Source organism: Ictalurus furcatus, chromosome 18 (genome assembly GCF_023375685.1).
Source record: "Ictalurus furcatus strain D&B chromosome 18, Billie_1.0, whole genome shotgun sequence".
Taxonomy (NCBI): Eukaryota; Metazoa; Chordata; class Actinopteri; order Siluriformes; family Ictaluridae; genus Ictalurus; species Ictalurus furcatus.
In genome coordinates, this window is record NC_071272.1 from 23,464,920 (window position 1) to 23,475,276 (window position 10,357).

At 38.5% G+C, this 10,357-nt stretch overlaps 1 protein-coding gene across 1 annotated transcript; it reads left to right on the forward strand.

The window, feature by feature from the left end:
• The first annotated feature begins 535 nt into the window (after positions 1–535).
• Positions 536–7,755, forward strand: vtnb (vitronectin b). The gene is made up of 9 exons (XM_053648666.1): positions 536–678; positions 2,334–2,453; positions 2,543–2,761; positions 2,879–3,018; positions 4,137–4,293; positions 5,367–5,522; positions 5,624–5,906; positions 6,156–6,313; positions 7,223–7,755. Exons 1-9 carry the CDS (start codon positions 624–626, stop codon positions 7,342–7,344), a joined length of 1,410 nt encoding a protein of 469 aa, XP_053504641.1. The 5' UTR covers positions 536–623; the 3' UTR covers positions 7,345–7,755.
• Positions 7,756–10,357: the final 2,602 nt, after the last annotated feature.

Sequence of the window (10,357 nt, forward strand, 5' to 3'; positions counted from 1 at the left end):
TTAAAGACCTCTGTTTTTTTTTTTTTAAACAGTGGGTACAAGGGCAACGAAGAGGAAACAGTCAACACACAGGTATTAAAAAAATCGGACTGGCCTGTAGTTGTTTACCGTCGCTCAGAGATCAAGTTATTCAGGCCAATGCCGTCATACTGATTCAACTAAAGCTCACTCTGAGTTTTTATTTCAATTTGTCCGTTTTGATTTTAATTTGACTTTAGGTGAACTACTTACCGATAAAATAATTATCTCATTATCGTAATTCAAAGTCATTCGCTGAAGTATTGCACAAAAGTTGGAAAAAATTAAATAAATAAATAAACGTTTTCATGCAGTTTCTCGTGTTGCTCGGTAATTTCACGTCAGAAGAAAAAGCTCACGTTAATCATGGGTGATTTTTCTGCTTAGAACATTTACATTTCAGTATTTTACGAAACCATGTTTTATAGAATGTCTTTGCACGGCGCTGTAGTTAATTAATAATTACTCCAGGAGACCACCCAAAACAAACAGTCTGGTGACTTTCGAAGGGATCAATCCCCTGAACACAACTACAACAAACACACGAAAAAAGCTCAACCACTGATTACACAGTGGAGAGGACAAGCGCACATGATTTTCTCAACATGAAATTAGTGGTTTTATTTTTGCTTTCGGTGGCAACATCCTTCGCTGCAGAAGGTAAGTGGTTCCAGCAGGAATATCTTATGGCTGTGTGTATTTGTGCCCCAAAATATTTCCTTACAGCACTTGAAAAATGATCATTAGCATCACTGTTAGCAAAATTGTTGTGATCGTCTGTAGTTGCTGTAGTTCGGAACAGAACTGTAGGTGTTTAGCGTTTGAAATCACTCGAATGGTGATTATCTTTAAAGTCAACAGGCTACGGTTAGTAACACGTTAGCAGCTTAACACGCGTTAACACTTTAGCTAGCTTGCTAGCTAGCCACCAACATTTCCCATTTCGATTACACAAACAATTTTCAAAAGCAACTGCAAACTGTATTCGCGGTCGTGTTTCCTATTTGCGGACGCGTAAATTGTGACGTAATTCAAACGAAAATTGATTTTAAACGCTGTGTACAAGGTAAATATATTTAAATAAAAGCAGAACGCAGTGATCCGTAAATCTCATGAACCCATACGTTATTCACAATAGAACGTAGAAAACATATCATATCATATCTTTAAACTGAGTCAATGTACCGGTTTAAGAAAAAAAAATGAGGTAATGTTGAATTCGATGGCCGCGACACGTCTCAAAAAAGTCGGGACGGAGGAAACAAAAGGCCGGATGTGTAAGTGTTAGTAAAAAGGAACATCTGGAGGTTAATTGGGAACAGGTCAGTAAGATGATTGGGGATAAAAAAGAGGATCTTAGAGAGGCGGAGTCTTTCAGAAGTAAAGATGGAGAGAGGTTCACCAATCTGCGAAAAGCTGCGTCTACAATCTGTGGAACAATTTCCGAATAATGTTCCTCGACGTAAAATCGGGTTGTGTTTGCGTTATCGTTTACACGAACGTACACTGTCTGCCAAATTTCAAATGGAAACGCACTGGAAGTCCATTCGTAATTGCATTTCCCACGTCTTACGAGTTATGATCCTGTCGTATTGAAATAGTAATAGCAGTCACAGCGTTCGCTATTTCACGTCCTCGGTGTTGCGTAAGGAGCCTGACAAGACTCGAACAGAATCGCAGTTCCCTTTGCGTTTGCGTTTCTGGCGCCTGGCAAAGACACCTGCCAGTCAGTGTTGGGGGTGGGAGTATAATAACGGGCGTGCTTGTATTTGGAAGTGATTGAAATCTTGTAGACGTTGTATGTTCGTGTCAACGAAAACGCAAACGGTAATACACGATTTGCATTTTCATTTGAATTACATCACAATTTATTCCACGAATCGGAAACGCAATTACAAATACAGTTTGCGATTGCTTTTGAAAATTGCCCACAAAACACTTCCATAGGAAACGAGAACGCAGACGAATAGACTAATTTCAATTAATTACAATTACTTAACACGTAGCAGTGTTTTGGGTTCTTTTCTTCTCTTCTTTTGGCCTTTTTTTTCACCACAAACAGGTATGATCCCTGTTTCTTTGTGATCTTTTGATGTTATTTACCTAATCTAGTTACATAAAAAACAGCTTCTATTCTTTTCACACAAGTCGCTCTTTTGTGACGGCCAGATACATACGCCTTTTCACAGATTTATAGCCCATTTACAGGATTTTGAAAGTAGGTTTACTTTGAGTTTACTTCTTTTTTTTTTTTTTTTTGTCTTAAATGCTGCCATTACATCCAAAATGCATGTACTCGCTGCTCTGTTACCCAGAGACGTGTGTTGGACGTTGTCGGGATGGTTTTGACCCCAAACAGAAATGCCAATGTGACACTTTGTGCAAGTACTACGGAAGCTGCTGTATAGATTATGATTCCACATGCCGAACTAAAAGTAAGTGCTCAGGGAAAGACACAATTGCATATAGTATATCTCAGAGCTATTTAGGTTAAACCGAAGATTCATCTGCTTTTCATCTCCAGTTTCCCGTGGAGATGTGTTTGACCTTCCTGAGGAAAACCTGACCTCTCCAGCGAGTCCTTTCGCTCTAAATGCAACGACAACATGGAGTACCAAAGTAATCCCTACCACCATGGCGTATACCTCCATTCCGATTCCCGACCCCGAGGCAGAAACCTGCAGTGGGAAATCGTTTGATGCCTTCCTGCAGATAAAGAACGGATCGATTTATGCCTTCAGGGGTGAGATTACAAGCTGTGACCATTTCTCTCGTTTTCTGAGTGCTGAAATTCACCCACACGTTACATTCATAAGACTGTGAATTGAACACGTGTCTATAATTTGTTTCTACACTCTAGGGGAATACTTCTTCGAACTGGATAAGACGTCAGTGATGCCGGGTTATCCTAAACTCATAAAGGATGTGTGGGGCATCTCTGGTCCTATCGATGCCGCATTTACTCGAATTAACTGTGAAGGGAAGAGTTATATATTCAAGGTATACAGTATAATGCGCTACGACATTTACAATACAGTTCAGATATATCAAGGATTTGGGGATTCAAAGTCAAATTTTATTTACAAAAGCACGTTTAAAGACAACAGGGGTTGTACAAAACATCAGATAACATCACGTTAAATAACATCAAGAGACAAAGAATGAAAATATGTTTTATTTAGAGAAGATTTTTTTTTTAAAAAAATAGCTAAAGATGGAGCGGACCTCACATGAACGGGGAGACTGTTCCAGATTTAGGGACCAACCGCAGAAAAGGTTGATTCTGAAATAAGGGTTACTTTTGGTGAACTAGAACCAACATTTTTAGCAGAGAAGACAATTGGTTTTTAAAAAAAGGAGTTAAGTATGGTCTCTCTGAGTATTTTTTTTTTTTAAATCATATCAAATAATCTGGTAACACTTGGTTATACAATATGGGGGCCGCCAGGGGGCGCCCGGGGAGCCTCAACAATTTGGTGTGAAAAATAAATAAATACATGATTTTTTTTCTTTCTCACTCTCCAGACAACCACACACACACACACACACACACACACACACACACACACACACACAATCAATTCCTAATGTAATGTAAAGATGTAAGATGTAACTATTAATAATTAAAAAAAGGGGGGATATATTCAGAAGTCTGTATTTTTAATGTGTTTTAAAGACATCTTGCAAAAGGGGGGCCTCGGGAACCCCTGCGTTAATTAGTGCTTAAGTACTTAGTAAGTACTCAAGTGTTACCATAATAGTTCTTCAGTAATAATTAATCACTATAAAAGAAACTACTTTATTGTCTAAAGTGTAATGATTTAGTAACTAACATAAAATGTCACGCTGACTTCACGATCCAATTTTGTCGCACATTGTACACAAACATGGCAACTGCCAAAATCAAATAGTGTTCATATCACTAATATGCATTGACACACACTCTTGTGTTAAACGGGAACCATTATTCCTTAACTGAAAAGATTTTTAGTTTACAGGTCATGTTGAGTGAATTTTCTCGGCATCTGAATGTGCAGGTTCTCGCTATGAGACCTTTAAAACGAATTTAATGAATGAAAACCTCCACTTGACACGGTGTACTGTATAACGTCACTCAGGGCAACAAGTACTGGCGCTTCGATGGCGACGTCCTGGATGAAGATTACCCGAGAGATATCTCAGTGGGGTTTGATAAGATTCCAGATGATGTTGATGCTGCATTTGCCATTCCTGCTCCAGCGTACCACAAAAAGGAGAAAGTGTATTTCTTTAAAGGTGCGTAGGCAAAGAGCATGTGAACAATTCATTGGGTTTTTTTTTCTTTTTTTCGAAGAGCTGTCTTCATGCTTTCCCCATATCATCATGCATATGTTTGCTTCTTTTAGCAAGAGTCCTACAGTATGTACCAGAAAAGTGGCACAACTGTAACACCACCCAGGAAATTCATTTCGGTTTGATTCGTATGGCGCTTTTAACGACGGACGTTGTCTCAGAGCAGCTTTACAGAAACATATAAACACAGGATGGAGATTTTAAGCGTGTGAATTTATCCCGATTGAGCGAGACGGTGGTGACGGTGGTGAGGAAAAACTCCCTGAGATGATACGAGGAAGAAACCTTGAGAGGAACCGGACTCAGAAGGGAACCCGTCCTCATCTGGGTCACGACGGATAGTGTGAAAAAACACTGTACTGTAAACTAACATTTACATCTGTAAAACAATCAAACGTGATACATTCATTACTCTATTGAATAACATGGAAATTATTAAGTCCTAGTAACCATGATTACTATGGGTTGGTATGTGGTTACTATGGTTCAAACTTAATACTATGATTTAAAAAAAAAAAAAAACAAACATTTTATGAGCCCTATTTAGGATTCCGAAACACCAGTCAGCTCTCCCCTATCATATTACGGTTATCAAGACACGTGAAGCCAGCCACCACATCTGGTTTTTTGCAGTATAACACACTCAGAGGAAATCGCTATATACCCTCTTCTGCATACATGATCTCAAAGATGAACACGATTGGCTAGTTCGCTGTGATTGACAAGGGAGATGGAATATGCCGTTCCTCCCACCTCATCCGTGAATGAGGCAGTGGTGGCTCAACAGTTAAGGCTCTGGGTTACTGATCAGAAGGTCAGGGGTTCGAGCCTCAGCACCGCCATGCTGCCAGTGTTGAGTACTACTCCAGGGGGCGCTGTATCATGTCTGATCCTGTGCTCTGACCCCAACTTCCTATCTAAAGAAAAGAATTTCACTGTGCTGTAATATCTATGTGAGAAATAAAGGCTTCTTCTATTTCTGGTGCCATCTCTCTTACTGTTACTGCGTTTCACAGGTGATCGGTATTACCAGTACGAGTTCAAGCACCAGCCATCGCACGAGGATTGCGTCCGTATGACCAAAGCCTCCCCGTCTGTTCTCTTTACTCGCTACACTGACCTGTACTGTGACTACAACTGGGATGACCTTTTCGCCTCGTTCTTCCAAGACTGTAAGCGTGAGCCTAACAAAAGACATGGCCTTTCTCTGTTCATAAAGACAAACGTTATTAACTTGTCTCCTGTCACTCCTATCCTGTGTTATACGCGCCAGTATCAGGACATCACAAAGGGCCACGCTTCATTGCCAGAGACTGGGTGGGCATCAAACCTCCAATAGATGCAGCAATGGTGGGCCGGCTGTACCTGAACTCCATCGCTTCTTCTTCGCCCGCGCCTTCACTTTCACCTTCTGTAGCTCCAGGTAGACGTGGCAGGACCCGAGGCAGGACCCGAGGCAGGACCCGAGGCGGCCGAAGGAGAAAGGGCAGAGGCCGAGGAAGCCAAATCAGCCGTTCAACCTACTGGGACGATTTTGGCTTGGATTATGAAGAGAGGTATGTCCTTTTTATTTTATTTTTTATTATGATAGACCTTTCTGTTTTAGGTGGAGAAATCAGACCAGTGCATATGTTGCAGAGTTTACACTATCACAGTATCCTTTTTTAACAATGACTGATTTATACATCTGGTGTATGCTACCATCAAACCATACATTATATATTATTACACAATAGAGATCTCCTATGGTACAGTAGATATGGAAAAACAAAGAGATTCTGTAAGTTAATGTTTGTTTTGAGAAGGTATTTTGGAGCAGAAAGGCAAAGTAAAGGTCAAAAGAAGGGCCGTGGAAGACGCCCGTCTTTCTACGACTACAACTACTACTACACAGACTACGCTGATTTGGAGCTAGTGCAGGAGAAACCAGTGCCTGTGCAAAATGTCTACTTCTTCCAGAAAGGTATTCTCTACCAAACTAGTATAAGGACAGTACAGAGGAAATGCAAAGTGCTAATAGGAACACTGTAACAGTGTACAGTAAATAGTTGAAAAACATATTTACAGTGTATCACTGCATGCTTACAGTAACATACTGTACGTTTAAAATAAAATATAAGCCACCACGTTTGCTTGTGACGTTTTAATCCAAAGTGACTTAACAACTGCTGGGAGTTAAACTCACGGCCTTCTGGTCTTTGAGTTCGCGGACGACGACACAAAGAGAATTTTAGCAAGTGGAGATATCTTAAATAGTACCCCATTTATCCAATATTTCCTGTTATATGATTACAATAAACCAAATATAACATTATTGAACCTATTTCTCGACTTTTTTACTCATTATTTCACTGGATCGAAACAGTCTCGTTCTAATGGCGAACAATTTTGTTCATTTTACGCATTTATTGTCAGGAAGAAGCCAACAGAAGGAGACATTTTAAAGCTGCAAATCAGTACAAATCTCTAGAACTGGGTATAATAATGATATATTTGGATTATTTTAATCGTAGAGTAGGAAATACTAGAAGGTCAATTTTTGCGGTGTATCATTCTCACTTCTGCCTAAAACGTTAGACATCCCATTGGGTTATCTGGTATTTTAAACTAAAAGAACACACTGCTCTCATCGCCCAATCATTGACAAATTTATTCAAATAATACAAACAGTATTTTGCTGTAAAATCATAACTGTAACTTGACACATCATTTTTATTTTTACAGTGAAGGTTTACCAAAAAAGCAATCCATCAAATTTACATTAAGGCTAAAATGGACATATGTATTGTAATTAGTAATATTCTCTTTGTTCGAAATGTAGAAGGCTAGTTGTTCTAATAAACTTTTTTTTATTATTATTATTATTATTCAGATAAATACTACAGAATGGATCTCCAGACCAAACGCATCGACTATGTAAACCCTCCATACCCGAGATCCATCGGTAAATACTGGCTAGGATGTAAAGAGAAGGAGCTGGCAGAGAAAAGATAAAAAAAAAAAGAAACCTCAAAGATGAAAAGGATTATTGAGATGCTAGTACACGAGACTGTAATCCAATCATGGCTGTTAGAGGACTGAAGTAGAACGTCCACCATGAAGGTTAATTTGTAAACGTTGTTATTTGTAATAATCAAGAGATCCTGGGAAAAAATGTCTTTCTCTATCTCTCCTCATGTCTGAAAACCACATGTAGGATCCAGTGGTTATTCAGATCAAACATGTAACATGTATATGCTGCATTACCACATGTATTAGTGTGGCTCTGTTATCTGTTAATAATCTGTTAATAATCTGTTTTGCTGTCATTTTGGTTCACTGTTTAAGCGTGAGAACCACCAACTATGTAAACCACCAAGCTTTTAAATATGTAATTACTACATAATAAACTGATGTACTACTCTACCTCTGCTTGTGTGCTGAAGTAAACATACAAAAAAAAATTTTTAAATTGTATCATTTTTCATGTTCATGCTCATTAGACACAATATATATAAAATATATATATATATATATATATATATAAAAGTGATGGATGAAAATAAATTAAAGTTGCAATTCTGCATTTTTTTTTTTTTTTAAACAAATATTTACCCATCCATTTTCCACTGATTGTAAGCAGGGTTGTGGGGGAGCCTGGAGCCTATCCCAGGGGACTCGGGGCATAAGGGCCCAACCTATCGCAGGGCACAATCACACACATATTCAGTATTGCTTATTTATTGACTAATAATACCTTGCTGCAAGTAGTGAAACGTAATTATTCCTCCTTATGTTCAAAAAGCAGCGTTTTGAGACAGACATTGAGACAGCTCCCTCTGCTGGCTGAGTGAGTCTTAACTGTCCAAAACAACACATCTTGTCAACAACAACAAAAAAAAACATAAATAAAAAAAATCCCAAGACATCAGAAATCATACATTTCATTTACCTACTAGGTAATTTGTCCGCAGAGAAGCTACTGGTGTCATTTTGCAGCTCACCAAATGACCCAATTGACAGGGATTTAAAAACGACTTATAAAAATTCTACTTAAAGTATAGATAATGTGCCCAAAGTGGCAATATTCAGCCAAAATGTATTCAAGTGAAAGTAAAAAGTTGCTCCATTTAAATGTACTTAAGGATTAAAATGTAAAAAGTAAATATGAGTAAGACGTAATGTCACTTTTCCATGTGAAAACTATCTTTTATTACGCCAACTACGCCATTTTGCCTGAAAACATCATTCAGTCTCTCAGTTTGCTTCTCATAAGCATGACTAATGCGATGTAGTTGGTTTAACAAATTAATCAGTAATGTAAAATATCGTGGAAAATAATTACCAATAATTACCATTAGCTAGAATTTGCGAAGCCGAACACAGTACTGGAACCGATGCTAGTCAACCTGGTGTTAGCAAAGAAAACAGCCAGTTAACAAATTGTTAGCAAATGAGCTAAACGTATCTCAATATGCTTTTTCCAAATTAGATGGAAAGTAGATTCTTGCCTTTACGGAGGTGAAGGAGACTCTTCATTTTATATACGAGTTTTTGTTGTCTCCAGCATGTTGAAGCGTTTTACTGAGGCAGGGCCAGATGCGCTCATCCTAACCTTCAACACCACAGTCTGATGGATTAGCCGTCTTAAAAAGCACACAGATAGCTAAAGCGCTAACTACATGGTGTAGTAGATTATGAATTGGCAAGATTCTTTATAGCTGATTGGATGTTAAACTAAAATGTTTGATTTGATTGATGTACTGTACAGTGTATAGTCATCAGCTGGATAAGAGACGAAGAAACCTCCTCCTACTCCACAAAGCTCCATCGACGAGCCAGAATCGTCAGACCATTTCACTGATATTTTAATGTCAAAGAGCACCGAGACCTCCTGCAGTTCTCCGTCTTATCTTATGTTTTATCTTATGATTTTGTGTGTCTGTTATCTGTGTGTCTGTTATCGTATATTATATTCCATCAAATATTGAACAAATAATGCTGATACAGCATTTCCTTTGACCGGTATTTAACCCCTTTCACAGCTATAAAGTCAAACCTTGTGTGCACGCATTGTCAAAAAAAAAACAAAACAACTTGTTGATTAATTATTACACTGTAATCAGATGCATAACTATGCTAAACACTTATTAAATTGTTGAATACGCCTTTAAACCCTGGCCTCTGGCTGTGTTATAATATTTCGCTGCTATTCAGTTATTCACACACTTCTGTGTCCAAAAAACTCAGGAACCAATGAGATAAAAACTACATATACTTTATTTTGTATATGCTCTACATGTTCACCCTTACGCTCTACACATTTTCTCAGCCAGGGAATCATGTGTTGCGGATTTTGCCCAACATATCCCCATCGATTCCTGACTTTTCGGACACACTGTATTTTAAATCGACAAAGAAACGTACACTGATGTACTGTTTGTATGCTAGTATTTGTGAGTACACTTGAAGACGGCTAGGGGAGAGTGGGGCATGTTGTCACACGTCACGCTGTCTTACATTTCTTAGGTGTGATACATCACAATGGAATAAATGTCATATCAAATGTAAGAACAAAGCCTCAGGAATATTACTTATTTCAGTACAGAGTTATAGACAGTTAAGTAAAAAGCCCCATTTGCGCCAGCAGTGGGTTAGCAGTCACACCGGATATTTCCACACAGCTGAGTCATTGTGAGTACTGTTTTTCAGCCCAAATTCAATACAACTTAATCAAAGATTCAGTGCGCCAGATCTGGAATTTTTGTTTGTTTGTTTGTTTGCTTTTTAAAATGAGCGCTATATGTGTTTGCACAGGTCTCCCAGACCACCAGGGGGCCCCATGATATTTAAAGCAGATATGCAAGAAAGCACACTACTATTACTTGTGAAAAGGTTTCTGTGTTAAGTATTTCTCCTAGGCAATTTCAGGACAAAGAATCCTCATTAAATCTAGTGAGATATCAAACAAATGTATTCACCTTTAAGCAAATGCATTTTCCTCTAGGGCATTTCCCTGTTGTAGACT

Excerpts from the sequence above, each read along its gene's own strand:
- vtnb (XM_053648666.1), top strand. The coding sequence starts at position 624 with ATGAAATTAGTGGTTTTATTTTTGCTTTCGGTGGCAACATCCTTCGCT. Across the intron at positions 2,762-2,878 it reads ATCGATTTATGCCTTCAGGG|GGGAATACTTCTTCGAACTG; the intron begins GTGAGATTACAA and ends TCTACACTCTAG. Across the intron at positions 4,294-5,366 it reads GAAAGTGTATTTCTTTAAAG|GTGATCGGTATTACCAGTAC; the intron begins GTGCGTAGGCAA and ends TGCGTTTCACAG.